At 38.7% G+C, this 24481-nt stretch overlaps 1 protein-coding gene across 1 annotated transcript in view; it reads right to left on the bottom strand.

Moving 5' to 3' along the window:
- Cpq (carboxypeptidase Q) overlaps positions 1-24481 on the bottom strand; it is a 566898-nt gene that overhangs the window by 356925 nt on the left and 185492 nt on the right. The window contains exon 4 of the mRNA XM_052161283.1: positions 13818-14025. Within this exon, the coding sequence (XP_052017243.1) occupies positions 13818-14025 (208 nt within the window). The remainder of the gene's footprint in view (positions 1-13817; positions 14026-24481) is intronic.

Below are 24481 nucleotides of genomic sequence, written 5' to 3'. Positions count from 1 at the left end.
GGAATGAGTAGTCCCCAGGGTTTGTCCTGCCTCACTGGGTGGCAGTCTACTGAAAACAGCTGGGACTGTTTCCATTTGCTCTTTAGCTTAGCCCAGGGGCATGCAGGGCCATAAGCATATTTCAGAAATTTGAAAAATAAACAATGAAATGTCTCATGTTTGCCACATGGGTCTTTTTCCTCCCATGATTTAGTTTGGCTGGTTCTCAATGATAAAAAGTTTACAAGAAAGAAAAGAAGGAATGGATTTGACAGTATAAATCTTTCTACCCTCATCCCCCAAAATATTCCAACACAAGGTTATGATGTGAACAAATGTTCTAACCAATATGTTCATGAATGTTTTAATAATTACTTTGCTCGTGAAAGCTTTACCTAAGTTGGTAAAATGTTCTCACCCAGGCAGAGCAGCCTCCTCTACTCTTCAAGTTTTTCCAAATCATCAGGACATGTGATACATTCAGACAAAGGAGAAACATGCATTCAGGGACTGTCTCTAAATATTCAATTATGTATGAAATGAGTCTGTCCACCTGGTCAATTCCTTCAATGAGAATCTTGTTTGTTCTGTCAATGGAAATCTTGACAACATCAATGTTGGAGCAGTTTCCAAACAGATTGCTCAGCTTTTCAATAATTTATTTAGAAAAACATATAAAAACAGACCAGGGCTTTTTTTCAAGGTTATTTTACAGCATACCTTCATTAAGGCAAGGTTAGTTATTAGATGGATTTGGAAATTACAGGAAATTACATCTCACCCTTCTTTGGTCCTTTCAAATGTATTCTTTTCTCTTTTTGGAATATATCCTGTCCACCTCAACCTAATTCCTAGAAGCACTAGTATATTTAAGTTTTACTCTCTCCAGAAAGCCTTTCTTAGCATTGTTGGCCAGGATGGTATCTCTGAAATGAGTCTCCATGGTATTGTGAACTGACAAATGATGGTACTCATGGCACACACACAGCTCATGAACACACTTCCCATGCACCGCCGATGTTGTTTAAGTGTCAGTGTCTACTATGCCCCTCAAAAAGCAGTGAATCCCATGACATTACCCAGCACAGAGCTAGGGCTCAAAAAGAACCTGTGGGACTATGGGATAAATGCACAGATCCTCCTTCTCACATGGCCTCTGCATCTCCTTCTTCTCTTTTTTATTCAAACTTCAAAATAACTCCTGCCAATTTAAGCTTTAAAATGTTTCCCAGACCATTCTCTTTCCTAACGCTGCTTCAGTTTTCTTAGCTACAGGCCTGCTGACTAAAGCTCAACTGTGCATAGTGGCCTGAAATCTGTGACACACAGATCCACTTCAAATGCCTAGTGACTTCAGGCAGTGACAGGGACAGTGCCTACAGTGTAAATGGGACTTTTCCTCCTAAGGCAGGCCATCAAGTTTTATACTCCTTGCCTTTTACAGTCTGTCCTCTGTTGTAGCAAAAGTTAATGTTTATATTCAGACAGACAACACAGCCTACAAAGTCCAAGACCCAGGGTTTGAAGATAATGTTTACTAAATTCTATACGAACTTGTTACCAAGCCTGTAATGTACTAGACATGTAAAAACTGTGATAAATTAATGAATAATTGGGGGAGGAAAGAGTATGGAAAAAATAACACACCACTATTTCTTGTGACTTTATCTCACTGTTTCTCAACATAACGTTAATGTTGGATGTTAAGATACTTGATGAAAACAATATTCTTTGGGTAAAATGGAGAGCACAGCAGAGCTACTCCTTAGAGATTCCCAATGCATGCTAACATATTAAAATTAAATGAAGGCAAAATAAATATCCACAAAAGAGAAAATGTTTGTTTGGAATAGGAGAACTGTCAACTATATTTGAATTACAGACTAAAACCATGTTAACACCCCTTCACTGTGCAAGAGTTCACTCTTTCTCATGTCTCACTACTATCCAGCATCACATGCCATGTACCATGTGTCTGCCATACATTTTTTTCTCAAAATAATTTTTAATGTTTTTACATTTTAATATATTTATATGGGTTGGTTTACAATATTTTGTCACATTTGTCCATGCATAATGGCAATTTTAACACATATGATAATTATTTGCATCGAGGATCATTAGTTTATGAGGTATTTATTATTTGTATTCCAGAGCAATGAAGTATAATTTCTAGTATCCTTTTTATGTGTTTTGTTTTGTGTTGCTTGAGACAGAATTTCTCTGAATAGCTCTGGCTGTTCTTCACTCTGTAGACGAGGCTGGCCTTAACTCAAAAATATACATACTGTCTCTGACTCCTGAGTGCTGGGATTAAAGGCACACGGCTAGCTATGATGCAGCTTTTAAATAATAATATTTTAGGTTTGGCAATGACCTTTGGCTTTTCAAGCAAAGTCCTCTCTATAGACAAAGGATTAAGTGACTGTGTTATTTAAGGTTACTATTGCTGCAATGAAACACCATGATCAAGCAACTTAGGGAGAAAAGGATTTATTTGGCTTATATTGCTGTTTATCATCAAAAGAAGCCAGGAGGGGAATTAAAATAATGCAGTAACCTGAAGGCAGGAGCTGATGCAGAGGACATGGAGGACCATTTCTCAGTCTGCTTTCTTATAAAGCCCAGGACCACCCGCCTAGGGACTGCACTAACCACAATGTGCTAGGCTTTCCCACATTAATCATTTAATTTTTTAAAATCAGGTATATTCCTTATTTACATTTCAAATGTTGTCCCCTTTCCTGGTTCCTCCTACCCCCCAAATTCCATAAGCCATCTCCCCTTCCCCAGTCAACCCTCCCCTGCTTCTCTGTCCTGGTATTCCTTTACATTACGGCATTAAGTCTTTCTAGGACCATGGTCCTCTCTTCCCTTTGGTGTCTAACTAGACCATCCTCTGCTGCCGATTTGTCTGGAGCCATGTGTAACTCCATGTGTTCTCTTTGGTTGATGGTTTTGTCCCTGGGAGCTCTGGGAGTACTGGGTATCTCACATAGGTGTTCCTCCTGTGGCTATGCAAATCCCTTCAGCCCCTTGGGTCCTTTCTCCCACTTCCCCATTGGGGACCCTGTGCTCAGTTCAATAGCTGTCTGAGAGTGCCCCCCTCTATATTTGTCATGTACTAGGAAAGCTTCCCAGGTGACAGCTATATCCTGCTCTGGTCAGCCAGCACTTGTGGACACCTGCAAGAGTGGGTTTTGTAACTATATATAGGATGTATTCCTGGGTGGGGTAGTCTCTGGACAGACTTTTCCTCAGACTCTGCTCAAACTTTTGTCTTTGTATCTCCTTCTGTGGGTATTTTTCCCCTTTCTACAAAGGACCCAAGGATCCATACTTTGTTCTTCCTCCTTGGATATCAATTGATATGTGAATTGTATCTTGGGTGTTCCAAGCTTCTAGGCTAATATCCATTTATCAGTGAGTGTATACCATGAGTATACCTTGTGTGATTGGGTTACCTCACTCAGGATGATATTCTACAGTTCCATCCATTTGTCTAAGAATTTCATGAATTCATTGCTTTTAATGGCTGAATAGTACTCCACTGTGCATATATACCACATTTTCTGTATCCATTCCTCCATTGAGGCACATCTGGATTCTTTCCAGCTTCTGGCTATTATAAAATGGGATGCTATGAACATAGTGGAGCATGTGTCCTTATTACATGCTGGAGAATCCTCTGGGTATATGCCCAGTAGAGATATAGCAGGGTCCTCCAGTAGTGTCATGCCCAGTTTTCTGAGGAACTGCCAGACTGATCTCCAGAATGGTTGTACCAGCTTGCAACTCCACCAGCACTGGAGGAGTGTTCCTCTTTCTCCACAACCTCTCCAGCACGTGCTGTCTCCTGCGTTTTTGTTCTTAGCCATTCTGATTGGTGTGAGGTGAAATCTCAGGGTTGTTTTGATTTGCATTTCCCTGATGACTAAGGATGTTGAACATTTCTTTAGCTGCTTCTCAGCTATTCAGTATTCCTCATGTGATAATTCTTTGTTTAGCTCTGTATCCCATTTTTAATAGGGTTATTTGCTTCTCTGGAGTTTATTTCAAACCTCAAGCAGTACTACAGAGCATTTTAAAAACAGCATGGTACTGGTACAGTGACAGGCAGGTAGATCAATGGAATAGAATTGAAGACCCAGAAATGAACCCACACACCTATGGTGACTTGATCTTTGACAAAGGAGCTGAAACCATCCAGTGGAAAAAAAGATAGCCTTTTCAACAAATGATGCTGGCTTAGCTGGAAGTCAGCATGCAGAAGAGTGTGAATTGATCCATTCTTATCCCATTGTACTAAACTCAAGTCCAAGTGGATCAAGGACCTCCACATAAAACCAGACACACTGAAACTAATAGAAAAGAAACTGGGGAAGAGCCTTGAGCCCATGGGCACAGGGGAATATTTCCTGAACAGAACACCAATAGCCTATCCCCTAAGATCAAGAATTGATAAATGGGACCTCAAAAAATTACAAAGTTTCTGTAAGGCAAAGGACACTCCCAAAATGACAAGACGGCAACCAACAAATTGGTTTACATTGATGGCTTTCCATATATTGAACCATCCCTGCATCCCTGGGATGAAGCCTACTTGTTCATGATGAATGATCATTTTGATGCGTTCTTGGATACAGTAGGAAAGAATTTTATTGAGTATTTTTGCATCAATATTCAAAAGGGAAATTGGTCTATAGTTCTCTTTCCTTGTTGGATCGTTGTGTGGTTTTGGTATCAGTGAAATTTTGGCTTCATAGAATGAGTTGTGTAGTGCTCCTTTGTTTCTATTTTGAGGAATATTGTGAAGAATATTGGTGTTAGGTCTTCTTTTGAAGGTCTGATAGAATTCTGCATTAAAACCATCTGGTCCTGTGCTTTTTTTTTTTTTGGTTGGGAGACTGTCAATGACAAACTCTATAGCTTTAGGGTTTATGGGAACCTTTAAATGGTCTACCTGATACTGATTAAACTTTGGTAGTTGGTATATGTCTCAGAAACTGTGCATTTCATCCAGATTTTCCAGTGTGTTGAGTATATGCTTTTGTAGTAGGAACTGATAATTTTTTTTTGAATTTCTTCAGTTTCTGTTGTTATTTCTCCCATTTCCTTTCTGATATTGTTAATTTGGATACTGTTTCTGTGCCCTCTGGTTAGTCTGGCTAAAGGTTTATCTATCTTGTTGATTTTCTCAAAGAAGCAGCTCCAGCTTTTGATCTTTGTATAGTTCTTTTTGTTTCAACTTGGTTGATTGTTGTACCTTCATTTTCATTAAATTCTAAAAAGGTTTTGATTTCTTTCCCTATTTATTCCTTGATCAAGAGATCATTGAGTAGAGCATTGTTCAGCTTCCATGTATATGTGGGATTTCTGTTGTTTCTGTTGCAATTGAAGGCCACTTTTACTCAATAGTGATCTGTTAGGAGTCATGAAATTTGTTCAATCTTTTTATATCTGCTGATGTCTGTTTTGTGACCAATTTTATGGTCAGTTTTGGAGAAGGTACCATGAGGTGCTGAGAAGAAGGTATATTCTTTTGCTTTAGGATGAAATGTTCTATAGATATATATTAATTCCATTTGGTCCAAAACTTCTGCTAGTTTCACTGTGTCTCTCTTTAGTTTGTGTTTCCCTGATCTGTCCACTGATGAGAGTGGGGTGGTTAAGTCATCCACAATTATTGTGTGGGGTATGATGTGTGCTTTAAGCTTTAGTAACATTTGCTTTATGAATAATGGTGTCCTTGTATTTGGAGCATAGGTGTTCAGAATTGAGAATTATTCCAGGTAGATTTTATGTTTGATGAGTATAAAGTGTCCTTCTTTGTCTTTTTTGATGACTTTTGGTTGAAAGTGTATTTTATTGGCTATTAGAATGACTACATCAGCTTGCTTCCTGGGACCATTTGCTTGGAAAACTGTTTTCCGGCTTTTTACTCTGAGGTAGTGTTTGTCTTTTACACTGAGATGAGTTTCCTGTATGCAGCAAAATGTTGGGTCCTGTTTACTTATCCAGTCTGTTAGTCTATGTCTTTTTATTGGGGAATTGAGTCCCCAATTGATGTTAAGAGATATTAAGGAATAGTGATTTTTGCTTTTTGCTATTTTTGATGTAATTTTTATGTTTGTGTGGTTATCTTCTTTTGGGTTTGTTAAAAGAAGATTACTTTCTTCCTTTTGCTTGTGTGCAGTTTCCCTCCTTTGGTTGGTGTTTTCCATTCATTATCCTTTGAAGGGCTGGATTTGTGGAAAGATACTATGTAAATTTCTTTTTGGTTTCTCCATCTATGGTAATTGAGAGATTTGCTGGATATAGCAGTCTGGGTTGGCATTTGTGTTCCCTTAGGGTCTGTATGACATCTGCCCAGGTTCTTCTGACTTTCATAGTCTCTGGTGAGAAGTCTGGTGTAATTCTGATAGGTCTACCTTTATATGTTACTTACCCTTTTTCCCTTACGGTTTTTACTATTCTTTCTTTGTTTAGTATATTTGGTGTTTTACGTATTATGTGATAGGAGGAATTTCTTTTCTGGTCAAATCTATTGGGAGTTCTGTAGGCTTCTTGTATGTTCATGGGCATCTCGTTCTTTAGGTAAAGGGAATTTTCTTCTATAATTTTGTTGAAGACATTTACTGGTCCTTTAAGTTGGAAATCTTCACTCTCTTCTATACCTATAATCCTTAGGTTTGGTCTTTTCATTTTGTCCTGGATTTCCTGTATGTTTTGGGTCAGGAGCTTTTTGCATTTTTCATATTCTTTGATTGTTGTATCAATGCTTTCTATGGTATCTTCTATGTCTGAGATTCTCTCTTCAATCTCTTGTATTCTGTTGTTGATGTTGATGTTGTTGATGTTGATCCATGACTCCCGACTTTTTTCCTGTGTTTTCTATGTCCCAAGTTGTTTCCCTTTATGATTTCATTATTGTTTCTACATCCATCTTTAGATCCTGGATGGCTTTGTTCAATTCCTTCACCTGTTTTGTGTGTTTTCCCTTAGTTCTTCATGGGCTTCTCCCTGTTTACTTGTGTTCTCCAATATTTCTTTAAGGGAATTATTTATGTCCTTCTAGAAGCCCTCCCTCAGCATTATGACCTGTGATTTTAAGTCCAAATCTTGCTTTCCTGTTCTGTTTGGGAATCTAGGACTTGCTGTTGTGGGGGAATTGGGTTTGGATGGTGTCATGTTGCCTTAGTTCTTCAAAGGTTTCTCCCTGTTTACTTGTGTTCTCCTGTATTTCTTTAAGGGGGTTATTTATGTCCTTCTTAAAGTCCTCCATGAAGCGCTCCATCAGCATCATAACCTGTGATCTCAAATCCAAATCTTGCTTTTCAGGTGTGTTGGGGTATTCAGGACTTGCTGTTTTGGGAGAATTGGGTTCGGATCGTGCCCTATTGCCTTGATTTCTGTTAGCATCATCGTTCCTATGTTTGCTTTTTCCCAATTGGTTATTTTTGGTGTTAGTTGGTCCTGCTCTCACTGGCTGGTGCTTGCCCCTCCTGTTTGCCTGCTAGCCTATCTCAGCAATCCTGGGTAACCTGCTTTCCCCTGGAACAGATTGCTGTGCTGCTGCTGAGCTCCTGGGTGCAGTTGGTGTCCTGCTGGGGTGTGTCAAGTGATCCTCTATTCTGGTGATCCCTTCCTACCAGTTTGTCCCTCCACACTGTCACAGGAGCAAAGATGGTGGCACCTCACCTCCAAGTGCAGGACTTCCTCTAACTTCCTCCCTGCAGAGCATACAATGTCTGGCAGGTTAGATGCCCAGGTGGTTGGCTGCCTGTGGATCTACTGAGCTCCTGGGTGCAGTGGGAGTCCTGGTAGGGTGAGTCCCAAGAGATCCTCCACTCTAGTGATTGCTGCCTACCAGTCTGTCCCTCCAGACAGTCACAGGAGCAAAGATGTTGGTGCCCCACCTCCAATCATGGGACTCCCTCCAACCGCTTCCCTTCAGAGAAGATTGCAGGATGAGTGCCCAGATGACTGTGAGGCTGCCCAGCTCCTAGGTGCTGGTGGAGCTCTGGCGGGCTGTGTCCTGAGTGATCTTTCACTCTGGTGTTCCCTGCATACCTGATTGACCTGTCTGCTTGGTCACAAGTGCAAAGATGGTGGCCCAGTGTCAATTTATAATAAAATGAAAAAAATAAAACACTTCCCTTCATTGTGGTGAACTCTGTAACCCAGTTCAAACCAAATTCAAAATAATTTAAAACAATTTGCATTTTCTAATCCTCACTTCAGAAAACTTTCTTTAGTACATTAAATTTTTTAAAGAAAATTACATTTCCCACACTTTAGAAGATTTGGAAAACTCCAAACATGAGAGACTCCTAAAATGATTGTTTTAATGACTTGTTGGGTAAGGTCTATTTTAGTTTTTCTATGTAGTCATCTTAGTGTAGAACTATGTGCCTGATGACTGGGAAGAGTGAAGGGTGTGAATAGAGTCATAGACAAGAGCGTAAACAAGATCAGATCAGTAGGCCAAGGAATTTCACAAGTGGCATTTCACTTGACAGAGGAAGATCCATAGAAAAATGGGCCGGACACTGGCAAGCAACCAAGGGGAACTGACATCATGTGTGTGCCAGGCAGAGAGCAAAGGGATAGTATATACAAGAGATACATTAGAATGATTTGTGCCTAAGATAGAGATGTCAAGAGGAATATAACTGAAGAGAGATACAATTTTTGCTGTGTGGTGACATGGTAAGGACAGCAAAATTTAGATTCTGATTCAACTTCCATTCTTTAGCTTTGACTTTTTGCTTTAAGGTATTCCCAGGTGGAATGGAATCACTTAAGGGTAAGATGAAATGGCCAGTCTTGAACCTAAAGATGTGTCCCCATCATGCTTCTGGGTGTTCCTTTAGATGGGTAACTCTGGGGCTTAGCTCTGCGATCTGAAAGTCATGAGTCCTCATTTTCTGATTCAGTTGATGGGTTTTGTATCAGACCTCTATTCTGTTATTTTTACATTCTGAAGTCCAATAAAACCTGTGTGTACTATTGGCATTTGGAAAATTCTGTGTTAATCCCTATTAGATTTACAGATGAATTATGCAACAGAGTTCTGAAGTGTCCTAATGTTACATCAATTTCACACACACACACACACACACACACACACACACACACGCACATGCACATGCATGCACATACACACCCACACTTTGGCAGACCTGAAATTCACTACAGTTTTGTCATGACTTTTTAGATAACATAGAAAGTTTCATATATACTTACTTACATTCACTAAGTAAGTGCACACAATTGATATGTAGTGGGTCTTGTTGATGTTACTGCTGAAAAATGCCTATTAGCTAAATCAAGGCTACCTTCAACTCCCCCCCCCCCATTCTTGATTTATCCTGCATGGCCAACATGAAGAAGAACTAAAGGTAGTCAAAAATATTCTATCTTATTGGGATAATTGCCTCCAATTATCAGCACAACTATGTTTTAATGTGCCATGACACAATGTAGCAAGGTTATACCAGTGATAATTTAGCAATCCAAACCATCAAAACTAATCTTTGTGCCACCATCAGCACCAACAAGAATGAAATATGGTGGAATGATTTTTGAAAGGTTTGCCAGAATTTAGGGGAACAGAGTTTCATCAGGCTATAAAGGGACAGAGATGTATAGGCCTTATTACTGTTTCCAACCTTTCCTTCCCTCTATTGCTATTTTCTGTTCATGTCCTCTTCCTTAGGACTTCCTCCCACCAGACCCTCCAATATTCTCCACTTCTTGGCATCTGCATTTCAGCCACTCTGATTACTCCCTGTAGCATTTACCTTCATCACAATTTTTGTCTAATAAGGAGTAAGAGAAATGTGTCTAAAAGTAAGCAAACAACATGCTTGTGGACATTACCATTACATGCATCTTTGAGCTTCATTGAAAAGAATAGTAGGAGGTTCGTAGAGGCTAGAAGAAGAATTAGGAAAGAAGCAGGCAAGGGTCTAGAAGAGATCATTTAAAGTGTGAAGGGAAGATGGGAAGAGGCTATGGGAGCACAGTTAAAATATGTTGAATGTTATAACATGAATAGAATGTTATGCCTAACTATAAATCATTGATAGGAGGAATTGGAAAGCAGTATCAGTGGGTAAGAATGCATACTGTTTTTGTGCAGGACCTGAGTTTGATTCTCAGCATGTACATTGGGAAGCTCTCAACTGCCTACTAACTCCAGCTCCAGGGTATCAGACACCCTCTTCTTGCCTCCAAAGGCACCCACACACAAGGTCAAATACCTGAATATAGACACAGTGTATCAATAAAACTTAAAATAAAATAGCTTTAAAAAAAGAAAAACAGGAAAAACCTTGTACCAGTGCTGATAGGTGAATATAGCTCTTTCAACAGACATAAAAATCTGAATCCAGAAATGAGGAATGTGGAGATGTTGCATTCAGGCTTTAACATATTGAGCTACATTCAAATATACCCTGCACACTACTGAGTATAGCTAAACCAAGAGAATCACAATCATGTTCTTAAAGGGCAGTATATTTTCTAGATTTTATATGAAAATTAAGAAAATATTCATAACCATTTCTTTCTTTACTTACTTTCTTAATTTTAATGAAAATAAACATGGTTTGAAAAGCTATTGTGTAACCAGCTTCAGGATAGGAATTAGAGAAAAGGAAAAGAAAATAAATAAAATGTAGTTTCAATTTTAAGTGCTTGCAAACTTCAGTGAAAACTGGCATCATAACAGTGTCACGGCACATTGAGATTAGGAGGGAGTTACCAGAGAAGACTTTCTTGGAGACACAGAAAAGAGGTTATGGTTTACTTAGGCTCATTGACAAATTTAACCAATCTAATGGGGGATGAAATGCTTGCCATTGCTTTCACAGTGATATTGAGAAAGTTACAAGGAACATTGTTCCCTAAATACGGTCATAAAGACCGAAATCTAATAAAGAAATATAAGGAATGTGTATTTCTTCTGCAGGAGTCATGCAGTTACTTTTTTGTTGGAGAAATTCTATTAACTTGTTTTGTACATATTCATAATAACATATTTAAGACCAACTCTATGGAGTGCGATAGAGACATGCACATTTTATCTTTAGTCTCAAGAACATATATATATACATATATATTCACATGTCAAGAATATATGTGTCACACGTGTGGAGGTCAAAGGATGACTTGTAGGGAGAAGTCCTTGCCTGCCACCTTGTTGAGGAGGGCAGCATTTCTCTTGTGCTTTCTACTCTAGGTTAGCTTCTTGGCAAACTGAATTCCATGTCTCTGCTTCCCATCTCACTTTAGAAGTGTTGAAATTACAAATACATTCAACTTCATCTGCCTTGTTCCATGTGTTCTGGGAATTTGAACTCAGGTTGTCAAGTTTGTACTGCACACACTTTAACCCAATGACCCACCTTCCTAGCCTCAGATTTCTAGAAACCCTGAGATTTCTAAAAACACTTATCTACCCATCTGGAAAAGATGAAAGTAGAGAGTGAAGCATCTTAATAGAGTCCAGTGTATTTAATACTCAGACTACTAGGCAATGAAATGAAAACGTAAGTCTACAGAAAGACTAGATCACCAATATTCAGAGAGACTTTATTCAGAACAGTCAGAACCTAGAAATCAGTACATACCCACCAACTGCTGAGTAGATAGGCATATTGTAATGAATCCAAACAAGTACTATTTGGTGACATAAAATAAGAAACAATTCAAAAATGAGTATGTTCCAAAAGTATTGCATTGAGTTTAGAGAAGCCTGGCAGATTGTATGATTATATTACATGTGAAATTCTAGAAGATAGAAAATCACAGTTAGATATCATATTAGCATAGTTCCAGGGATGTATATCACTGGAATGATGAGAAAATGAAGAAAAGACAGACACACAGACATTCAGAAAAGCTGGGGTCAGATAGGCTGAGCTTTTTGATGGGGAAAATGAAGTGTCGTGGATGTTCTCCATGATTAATCTTGAACAGGGAAGTGGGTTTCTTGTATACAGCTGAACAAATATGTGGGTTTCTTACATACATATAAACAAGGAGGAAGTCTTTTTTATGATGTACAGCTGGATTAAAGAAGCAAGTTTAGCTAATCTTATTAGGAACAATCTCTATTAGAAAGCATGTCATAAATATCTATTCAAAAGAAGAAAGATATGGTAGACAATTTCTGCACACACTATCAACAATCTCACAAGGATGAATGGAAGGATTTGATATTTCCCTTGAACACCATCAGATAGGGAAGGGTTTTTTCACTTCCACAGGTCTGAAGTATGACCGTGTCACATTTACTTAGCACTTCACTACTGAGGACCTCCTTCACTCCCCATAATTAGAAGTAGAAAGTCATTGCTTGCTAATGGGAAAAAGGTAGAAAAAGAGACCCAAGGGAGGCTTTGATGAAAACAGTTTCTTTCATGACTGTAGTAATGGTTACTGAATATGTTTGCAAAGCACATTCAGTTATATACTTAAATTGATAATTTATTGCTTACATATAGAGACTTCAACTAGCCCAACTAGAAAATGCACATAGCTTCCTGGGAGCTGGTACAGCCAGAACTATCTGAGCCTTAGGATCTCAAGAACTCTACCTAATGCCCCAGCCTCAGAAACTGATACATCATGGCTTCTACGGAAAGGATCACATAATGCACAACCTGGCACACATGCTAAGGTTCAGTTTCTGCTGCCTCACCCAGAAAGCTGCAAATAGAATCTCAGTGAAGATCATACTGTGAGGTCCTGATGACTCTTAATTGGGACTCAGGGTCTGAGCTATTCTGCTGTGATCAGCTTCCCAAAAGGAGAAGAAGATGGATTTCCTTTTTTTTTCTCAACATTTCAAGTCAGTTTCTCAATGGTAACTGACTCAATATTGTTGAGATCTTGTTTTTGTCATGGGTAATAATGGGTAATAATGCCCTGTGCAGTAGTCTCACTACTCCAACACCAGGCATAACTCTTCAACATTTCCTTCACCTTACTGGCATTGTCACAAAAATATAAGTGTAACATTCTGAATAACTTGGGTTTTCAGAGTTATAGTTGCTACTAAGATTAATACCAGATTATCTATAAAACATTGTTGCATATTTTGTATCCTATTAAATCTATTAAGTACCTATGATGTGCCCAACACATGCAAGCTATCTGGTGGATTCTGTCTCATCTACTTTTCTCAGTAATTCTTCTATTGATTTATGTTTTCATAGAGATCAGCAACATGCTCATTTCTTGCAGATAAGTTTTCTAAATCCTAGGAATTAAATATTGCATTATTTACCATTTGGCTAGTGGATATTTGCTTCTAAGATCATTGAAAATATACATGGAATCCAGAATCTGCTCTTGAACTGTGGACTAAAGCTTGATCTTGGTATTTCCCTGAACATAGGTATTTTCATAGCCACTTGTGCCTATGTGCAGAACTAGAACAGTGGGTTTCTATATAAAAGTGGGTTGCTTTCTAATGAAGGAACTAGATTCTGTACTATTGTACTTTGAAATTATTTTTAATATATTTGTAAAATTAACACAGTGTCAATCGTTTGCATGAATTCTCATTCTAAAGAAAATATATGCAACTTTCTCTACTGTTCAAATTAAACCTCCATACTATAGATTCTATTCTGACCTTGAATTTATCTTCCCTTCTTTAGCATAGAGAACATTTTAATGGGAAAAATATATGATATTCAGGCTTTAATGAGTCTATGGGGACCATCTCCATAGACCCATGCTCTCTTCATATAGCTATTCTAAATATGGCCACCTGATCAGGATGCATTTTACCAGAAGGCACAGCCTCCTGCTTCACTCACTTCCTCTGGATACTTGCTCCCAGTGATCTCTGCGACAGTGTTGAAGGAATCAGTATCTGGATAGGTCTTTGCTCCCATTTCCAGGTGAATGACAATTTTGTTCCCACGAGAAGCCATTCGTGACATCATTTCTGCATCTTCTACTGTGATACAGGCTGTTGGAATCTTGGGCAAACCATCTTGATATTCCTGAATACCTGTGTGAGGACTAGAGAAGAGGAACCACCAGATTAGCTCAAATGTAAAAACTGATTGAAAACCCTTTTATATTGACCCTAACTTTCACTGATTTTTACATATTCAGAGTAGGAACATTTGCCTTTTATATGAAAATATCTTTTAGTCTTAATAAAACTGTATAAAATTAAGTTAAATAATTATTTCATTTAAAAATTACATAATATATTTATAATTTGGATAAACCTAGTATGAAAAGTTGACATAATCTCTTACAGAGAGTGACATTACTGTCATAATTAAGAAGTGAATACACAGTGGCGGCGGCAGCAGCAGCTCGTCCAGAGGAGAGTGCCACCACCAGTGGAACCAAGGCGACAGGGACCAGGCAGTGCTAACATCCCTTGGGTCTAAGCCTGCCCTGGGCAGCTCGGTCGACCATCTGTGTGCCAACCAGGCCAGGAGGCTGTGTGCCCTGCAGACTGCCCAGCATTTGCAGGGGTACATGCCACCATCTAGGTTACCAGATGCCAGAGAGATTAAACAGACAAAGCCAGCTAGCAGACATAGCCCGAGGCTAACATTGCTTGGGTCTAAGCCTCACAAGCTTTGGCCTACACCTGGCTCTGGGCAGCTTGGTGGGCCATCTGTGTGCCAACCTAGCCAAGAGGTTGTTTGCCAAGCAGACTGCCCAGCACTTGCAGGGATGCATGCTGCCATCTTGGCTACCTGATGAAAGCAGTTAGCAGACATAGCCCAAGGCGAACATTGCTCGGGCCTAAGCCTCTCAGGGTTATTCCTGGACTCAGGACCTGGGCAGCTAGGCCAGCTGAGTGTGCACCAACCCGGTTGGGCAGTCTGTTGCCCTGCAGAGGGATCAGCACTCGGAAAAGGTCCCCCCAGCATCCACCATCATCACTCTCTGAAGGAGCAAACAGGCAACACAAGGTTCAAAGAGACAACTTGGGGCAGGACACACTAGAGCTCCAAGGGCATCCAAGATGAGGGGAGCACATCAGCAATCTGTGCCGGGAAAACCCAGTCATTCGGTGTTAGGGAAATAGTCTTACAGGTTCACAGGAGGTTCAAACACCAGCCAGTGAAAAACAAGACCAACTAACACCAGAGATAACAAGATGGCAAAAGGAACGTTACTAAGAGAAATCTAGGCAATATGGTAGCATCTGAACCCAATTCTCCAATAACAGCAAGTCCTGGATACAACAATACACAAGAAAAACAAGATTTGGATTTAAAATCACGGGACATGATGCTGCTAGAGGAACACAAAAAGGACAAAAATAAATCTATTCAAGAAATACAGGGGAACATGAATAAGTTAGAAGCACTTACAATGGAAACACAAAAATCACTTAAAGAGATTCAGGAGAATAAGGGTCAAGAGACAGAAGCCAATAAAGGAGAAACACACACACACACACCTACACACACACACACACACACACACGCACACAAAACTTAAAGAAATGGAGGAGAAATTGAGTCGACAGGCAGAGGTCATGAAAGAGGAAAAACAAAAATCTCTTAAAGAATTAAGGGAAAACACAAACAAACAAGTGAAGGAACTGAGCAAAACCATCCTGGATCTAAAAACAGAAGTAGAAACAACTAAGAAATCACAAAAGGAGACAACTTTGGAGATAGAAAACCTTGGCAAGAAATCAGGGGCCATAGATGCAAATATCAACAACAGAATACAAGAGGTAGAAGAAAGAATCTCAGATGCTGAAGATACCATAGAAGCCATGGACTAAAAAGTCAAAGAAAATGCAAAATGCAAAAAGCTTGTAACCCAGAACATGCAGGAAATCCAGGACACAATGAGAAGACAAAACCTAAGGATTATAAGTATAGATGAGAGAGAAGATTTACAACTGAAAGGGCCAGCAAATATCTTCAACAAAATTATGGAAGAAAACTTCCCTAACCTAAAGAGAGAGATGCCCATGAATATACAAGAAGCCTACAGAACTACAAACAGACTGCACCAGGGCAGAAATACCTCCCATCACATAATAATCAAAACCCCAAATGTACTAAACAAAGAAAGAATATTAAAGGCAGTAAAAGAAAAACTCTGAGTAACATAAAGGAAGACCTATCAGAATCACACCAGACTTCTCATCAGAGACCATGAAAGCTAGAAGATCCTGGGCAGATCTCATGCAGACTCTAAGAGAACACAAATGTCAGCCAAGACTACTATACCCAGCAAAACTCTCAATCACCATAGATGGAGAAAGCAAGATATTCCATGAAAAACCCAAATTTACACAATATATTTCCACAAACCCAGCTCTACAAAGAATAATAGGAGAAAAACTCCAATACAAGGAGGGAAACTACACCCTGGAAAAAGCAAGATAGTAACCTTCTTTCATCACACCAAAAAGAAGATAACCACTCAAATATAAAAATAACTTCACAAATGACAGGAAGTAATAATCACTATTCCTTAATATCTCTTAACATCAATGGACTCAATTCCCCAATATAAAGACATAGACTAATAGATTGGATAAGGAAACAGGACCCTACATTTTGCTGCATACAGGAAACACACCTCAGTGTCAAAGACAAAAACTTCCTTAGAGTAAAAGGCTGGGAGACAATTTTACAAGCAAATGGTCTCAGGAAACAAGCCGGAATAACCATTCTAATATCAGATAAAATTGACTTTCAACCTAAAGTCATCAAAAGAGACTCAGAAGGACACTTCTTGCTGGTCAAAGGAAAAATCCATCAAGAAGATATCTCAATTCTGAACATCTTGCACCAAATGCAAGGGCACCCTCATTCGTAAAAGAAAATGTATTAAAGCTCAAAGCAAAAATTGCACCTAACAAAATAATTGTGGGTGACTTCAACACTCCACTCTCCTCAATGGACTGATCAGGGAAACAGAAACTAAACAGGGAAACAGTAAAACTAATTTACTAATTTGAACCAATTGATTTAACTGATATATATAGAACATTTCATCCTAAAATAAAAGAATATTCCTTTTTCTCAGCACCTCATGGTACCTTCTCCAAAATCGACCATATAATTAGTCACAAGACAGACCTCAACAAATATAAAAAGATCAAACTAATCCCGTGCTTCCTATCAGATCACTATGGAGTAAGAGTAGTCTTCAATAGCAACAAAAACAACAGAATGTCCACATACACATGGAGGCTGATCAATACTCTACTCAATGATACCTTGGTCAAAGAAGAAATAAAGAAATCAAAGACTTTTTAGAATTTAACGAAAATGAAGGTACAACATACCCAAATCTTTGGGACGCAATGAAAGCAGTGCTAAGAGGAAAACTCATAGCCCTGAGTGCTTCCAAAAAGAAACAGGAGAGAGCATACACTAGCAACTTAATGGTACATGTGAAAGCTCTGGAACAAAAAGAAGCTACTTCACCCAGGAGGAGTAGAAGACAGGAAATCATTAAACTCAGGGCTGAAATCAATCAAGTGGGAACAAAGAGAACCATACAAAGAATCAACAAAACCAGGAGCTGGATCTTTGAGAAAATCAGCAAGATATATATACCCTTAGCCAGACTAACCAAAGGGCACAGAGACAGTATCCAAATTAACAAAATTAGAAATGAAACGGGGGATATAGCAACAGAAACTGAGGAAATTCAAAAAATCATCAGATCCTACTACCAAAGCCTATAGTCAACACAACTGGAGAATCTGGAGGAAATGGACAGTATCCTGGACAGATACCAAATGCCAAAATTAAATCAGGATCAAATAAATCACCTAAACATTCCCATAACCCCTAAAGAAATAGAAGGGGTCATAGAGAGTCTTCCAACCAATAAAAAACAACAACAACAATAAAAAAAAAACCAAACAAGCAAACAAAAAACAGAGGGCCAGATGGTTTCAGTGCAGAATTCTATCAGACCTTCAAAGAAGACCTAACACAAATACTCTTCAAAATATTCCACAAAATAGAAAAAAAACCAACACTATCCAACTCCTTCTACAAACCACAATTACGCTGATACCAAAACCACACAAAGATCCAACAAAGAAAAAGAACTTCAGACCAGTTTCTTGTATAAAAATGGATGCAAAAATACTCAATAAAATTCTTGCCAACCGAATCCAAGAACACATAAAAATAATTATCCACCATGATCAAGTAGGCTTCATCCCAGGGATGCAGGGATGGTTCAGTATAAGGAAATCCATCAATGCAATCTACTACATAAACAAACTCAAAGAAAAAAAACCCACATAATCATTTCATTGGATGCTGAAAAAGCATTTGACAAAATTCAGCACCTTTTCATGCTTAAAGTCTTGGAAAGAACAGGAATTCAAGGCCCATACCTAAACATAGTAAAAGCAATATACAGCAAACCGGTAGCCAACATCAAACTAAATGGAGAGAAACTTGAAGCAATCCCACAAAAATCAGGGACTATACAAGGCTGCCGCCTTTCTCCTTATCTTTTCAATATTGTACTTGAGGTACTATCTTGGGAAATTAGACAACATAAGGAGGTCAAAGAGATACAAATTGGAAAGGAAGAAGTCAAACTGTCATTATTTGCAGATGATATGATAGTCTACCTAAGTGACCCAAAAACTCTACTAGAGAACTCCTACAGCTGATAAACAACTTCAGCAAAGTCGCAGGTTATAAAATCAACTCAAGCAAATCAGTAGCCTTCCTATACTCAAAGGATAAGCAGGCTGAGAAAGAAACTAGGGAAATGACCCCCTTCACAATAGCCACAAACAGTATAAAGTACCTTGGGGTGACTCTTACCAAACATGTGAAATATTTGTATGACAAGAACTTCAAGACTCTGAAGAAGGAAATGGAAGAAGACCTCAAAAAATGGAAAAACCTCCCATGCTCATGGATTGGCAGGATTAATATAGTTAAAATGTCCATCTTGCCAAAAGCAATACACAGATTCAACGCAATACTCATCAAAATCCCAACTCAGTTCTTCATAGAGTTAGAAAGAGCAATTCTCAAATTCATCTGGAATAACAAAGAACACAGGATAGCCAAAACTATTCTCAACAACAAAAGAAATTCTGGGGTAATCAGTATCCCTGACTTCAAGCAATACTACAGAGCAATAGTGCTAAAAACTGCATGGTATTGGTACAGTGACAGGCAGGCAGATAAGTGGAATAGGATTGAAGACCCAGAAATGAACCCACATACCTATGGTCACTTGATCTTCAACAAAGGGGCTGAAAACATCCAGTGGAAAAAAAGATAGCCTTTTCAACAAATGGTGCTGGTTCAACTGGAGGTCAGCATGCAGAAGAATGAAAATTGATCCATCCTTATCTCCTTGTACAAAGCTCAGCTCCAAATGGATCAAGTACCTCCACATACAGCCAGACACTCTGAAGCTAATAGAAAAGAAACTGGGGAAAACTCTTGAGGACATTGGTACAGGGGGAAAGTTCCTGAACAGAACAGCAATAGCTTTTGCTCTAAGATCAAGAATTTACAAATGGGACCTCATAAAATTACAAAGTTTCTGTAAGGCAAAGGACACCATCAAAAGGACAAATCAGCAACCAACAAATTGGGCAAAGATCTTCACCAACCCTACATCTGACAGAGGGCTAATATCCAATATATACAAAGAACCCAAGAAGTTAGACCCCAGAAAACCAAATAACCCTATTAAAAATGGGGTAAAGATCTAAACAAAGAATTTTTACCTGAAGAACTTTGGATGGCTGAGAAGCATCTTAAAAAATGTTCAACATCATTAGTCATTATGGAAATTCAAATCAAAACAACCCTGAGACTCCACCTTACAGCAGTCAGAATGGTGAAGATTAAAAATTCAGAAGACTGGAGGTGTGGGCGAGGATGTGGAGAAAGAGGAACACTCCTCCACTGCTGGTGGGGTTGCAAATTAGTACAACCACTCTGGAAATCAGTCTGGCAGTTCCTCAGAAAACTGGGCATGTCACTTCCGAAAGATCCTGCTTTACCACTTCTGGGCATATACCCAGAGGATTACCCAGCATGTAATAAGGATACATGCTCCACTATGTTCATAGAAGCCCTATTTATAATAGCCAGAAACTGGAAAGAATCCAGGTATCCCTCAACGGGGGAATGGATGCAAAAAATGTGGTATATATACACAATGGTGTATTATTCAGCCATTAGAAACAATGAATTCATGAGATTCTTAGACAAATGGATGGAGCTGGAGAACATCATACTAAGTGAGGTAACCCAGTCTCAAAAGATCAATCATGGTATGCACTCACTGATAAGTGGATATTAGCCTAGAAACTTGGAATACCAAAGACATAATCCACACATCAAATGAGGTACAAGAAGATCTGAGGAGTGGCCCCTGGTTCTGGAAAGGCTCAGTGCAGCAGTATAGGGCAATACCAGAACAGGGAAATGGGAAGGTTGGAGGGGGGAACAAGGTGAGGGAAGAGGGCTTATGGGACTTTTGGGGAATGGGGAGCCAGAAAAGTGGAAATCATTTGAAATGTAAATAAAAAATATATCAAATAAATAAATAGATAGATAGTAGATAGATAGATAGAAAGATAGATAGATAGATAGATAGATAGATAGATAGATAGATAGATATAGATAGGTAGACAGACAGACAGACAGATAGATATAGATAGGAAGACAGACAGACAGACAGACAGACAGACAGACAGACAGACAGACAGATAGATAGATAGATAGATAGATAGATAGATAGATAGATAGATAGATATAGATAGGTAGACAGACAGACAGACAGATAGATATAGATAGGTAGACAGACAGATAGATAGATAGATAGATAGAGAGATAGATGATAGATAGATAGATAGATAATAAAAAGAAGTGAACACATGTACAGAATTCAAGGGAGCCTCTGATACCCACTAAAGATAGAGACAAAATCTACATGGGCAGCAAGAAAGTGATTCAGATTCTTCCAGGTCTGGAGTTACTTTCTGGCACTTAGTCTCCCTTTTCTCTTCCAAACACAAAATACAGAATATACAAACATTGTAATAATGTAGAAAGTTACACAAAAAATGGTAAAACAACAAGAAATATTTGTTGCTATGAGGAACGCAGATTATTTTACCATAGGAAAAGGAAATCTATCATATTTACGACACTAAATAAGATAATTATGTATGATGGTTAATCTGTATGTATTTATGTCTGCATGTGTGGGTCCACACACAGGTAAACACACATGAATGTACATGAACAACTGTATGTATACATATATGTTTACATATGGAGACCCGAAGTTGATGTTAGGTATTTTTCTCTAGAGATTTTTGCTCTGCTTACTGAGGCAAGATCTACTGATGAACCCAGAACTTGCTCTTCATCTAATCTCGATAACTACCATACACCTGGAGATCCCCTGTTTCAGTCTCTTGAAGTTCTGGGATAATAGGATGGCAGGCTGCCCTGTCTACCCAGCTTTTATATGCTTACTGAAAATCTAAGCTCTGGTCCTTATACGCTTATGCCAAACACTTTGATCCCTGAACGATCTCCCTGGCCTCTATGACAGTGTGTCTTAATTTTCAATTTGCTTGGAGAGCTACCTAAAATGTTAGTAAAGAGGACTTCTGAGTGTGAGTGTGACTGATCACATTTCCAGAAAAGAGTAACTAGAGGAGAAGATATAAATGCAAATGATGTCACAAAAATTGGGCATCTCACATAAAAGAGGACTAAGTCCTTAACTACAGAAATTCTGTTCCACGGCTGCCATGAAGTGAGAACCCTTCTCATGTGCTCCTTCCATTGTGATAGTATGCCTTATCTTCACCACATCAAAATCGCTAAAATCAACCATGGATGGAAACCATAGAACCAAGAGCCAAAATAATCCTGTTCTATTTTAAGTTCTTTATCTCAGGTGTTTGTCATGATGACTGAAATTCTCCATAACCTAGAAAATTAGTTAAGATCAAGATGCTAACATCGAAAGTATACAGTGTTAAATACATAAAAGACATTCAAAGAACTCAATAATGAAAATAAAATCCAATGGAAGACCAGATTCAATAGATAATTCTTCAAAGAAGATAGAAGTGTCATAAGAACATGAAAAGTTTCTATACAGCCTCTCTATAGGGAAATGCAAATCACAACCACATAACCATGAGATGTTACCTCACACTCACTAAAGTAGCTTTGCAAAAGAGGACAGATAGACACAAGTCCTGGGGAAGATGTAGGGAAGGTGGTATACTCACTCACTGCTGACAGGAATGTAAATAGCAATATGCTCTGGCAAACAAGTTACAGCTCCTCAAAAATTAAAATGTCCTTAGCATCTGGAAAGTAGCCACCACTGTGTGGCTTTGAATACTTGGGCCCAAGTGTGTGTTGCTATCTTAGGAACACTATGACTTGTCCTTAAAGGCAATACCCATGTAAGGTACAAAGCCAATCTCTCTGTGTCCTGATCTTACAGACAAGTAAGGAACTTCCTCCTACAAGCTCTTGTCTCCATGAGTTCCAACATGCCTTCCCTGAATCTTCCCTGAAGTTGCTTTTGTCAGCTATTTTGTGCCAAGGAAAACAACTAATATAGCATATGACCTAGTGTGTGTGTGTGTGTGTGTGTGTGTGTGTGTGTGTGTGTGTGTGTGCATGATATATAACTGCAGGATTCTTTTTAAAGATTTTTTTAAAACTTTTTTTTATTAGATTTTACTTTGTTTACATTTCAGATGTTATCCCCTCTCCTCATTTTCCCATCAAAAAAACCCATATCCTACTCCCTCCCCCTGCTCACCACCCCTTCCCACTTTCCTGACCTGGCATTCCATACTCTGGGGTATTGATCCTTCACAGGACCAATAGCTGGACTTTAATTTTTATTGAAAATAGATTTTTTTCTCACAACATATAATAGCATTTTTCTTAACAGCCAAAAGGTATAAATAAGGATATCCATCAACTAATATCCATGGGTAAACAAAATATGGTATATTCATACTGTGGAATAATATTCAACCATTTAAAATGATGTTTCAGTACATGTTGCAGCAGAGCAGATGAAGTTTGAAAACATTATGGTAAGTGAAAAAAGATCCAAAGAACATATGTTATAAGAAGCTACTTATATAACATGACCAGGGCAGACATATCTTTGGAGATCAAAAGTAAACTGTAGTTTTGTTTATGAATGGCAAACAGGAAGGCAATGTGAGTGAATGCAAGTAGGTATGGAGTTTCTTTGGGGTGATAATGAAAATGTTCTAACATCAGTGATAGTGATTTACAACCCTGTGAAAATATCAAAATGACTGTACTACACAAGTTGAAGGCAGATTTCATAACTTTTGGATTATATTCAAATAAAACATCCATCTATAAAATTAAGACATAAGTTCCATATTTTAAATGAGAGAATCTTGGTATTCTTTGTATTGGAAAATTTTGTATCTGTATACCTACTTTATAAGACATATGATAGTACACACAAAACATTAAATGAGCATGTAAAAGAGACCTGCAATTAGGTTCTAAAATCTCATTAAAATTATTGTGCATAATTAGACAAAAGTGACATAATTTCAATACAGCTGAATATGTTCCATTTATCTACATAATATACAGGCAATGCCTAAGTATGTAAGTTCGAAATTTCCTACCTGATAGCCACACGTACCTCTAATGTCTTTAAAGCTAATCACCTCTGACTAATTCTTTTCTAAAGGTACCAGTTTCTTAGTGTTCCTGAGGATTTTGAAATCTTTAAGGCTCACAGCACTCTGGGAGCTCAGTCACCTGCTGAGATGGAAAGCATGCAGCCAAAGGACAGTTATGTGTCTTCAGGGGGAATGTGCTGAGTTTCATAGGTGCAAATAACACATTGGCTAAATATACTCAGGGAGCTTGAGCTCAGAACTGTTTCTGAAGAAAGAATGTGGCCATTAGAAAGGCTTGCAGACAGAGCTGTTGAAGCTGCAGCCTCTTGTATCTGAACTTTTAAAATTACTTTATTAGAGATGTTATTAAAAAATACTTCCTCTATTTAGTAGAAAAACTTGAAAGGGGATCAGGGATTGGGGCAGAGAGGGGAGGAACGTGATGGTACCCCATGGTTGGGGAAAAGGACTGAAATTCCAAAGGCCAGCAGAAAGAACAGAAACATGCATCCTTGGTAGGTAGGAGGTTTGGGGAACCCTCCAGAATGTACCAGAGACCTGGATGGTGAGAGACTCTCAGGACTCAAAGAGAGGGACTTTAGATGAAATTCCTTCCACTGGGGAGATGGAACTTGTAGAGCCCACCTCCAGCTGAAAGACAGGGCATCAAGTGAGGGATGGGCTTGCTATCCCACAGTTAAAACTCTGACCCATGATTGGTCTTGTCTGAAAGAACTTCAGGGATGGAAATGGAGAGAAGCCTGAGGAAAAGAAGGTCCAGAGACAGGCCGAAAGTGGGATCCAGCTGAAGCAAAC

This window comes from Apodemus sylvaticus, chromosome 17, assembly GCF_947179515.1.
Source record: "Apodemus sylvaticus chromosome 17, mApoSyl1.1, whole genome shotgun sequence".
Classification (NCBI taxonomy): Eukaryota; Metazoa; Chordata; class Mammalia; order Rodentia; family Muridae; genus Apodemus; species Apodemus sylvaticus.
This window is presented reverse-complemented; position numbering and strand designations above follow the sequence as displayed.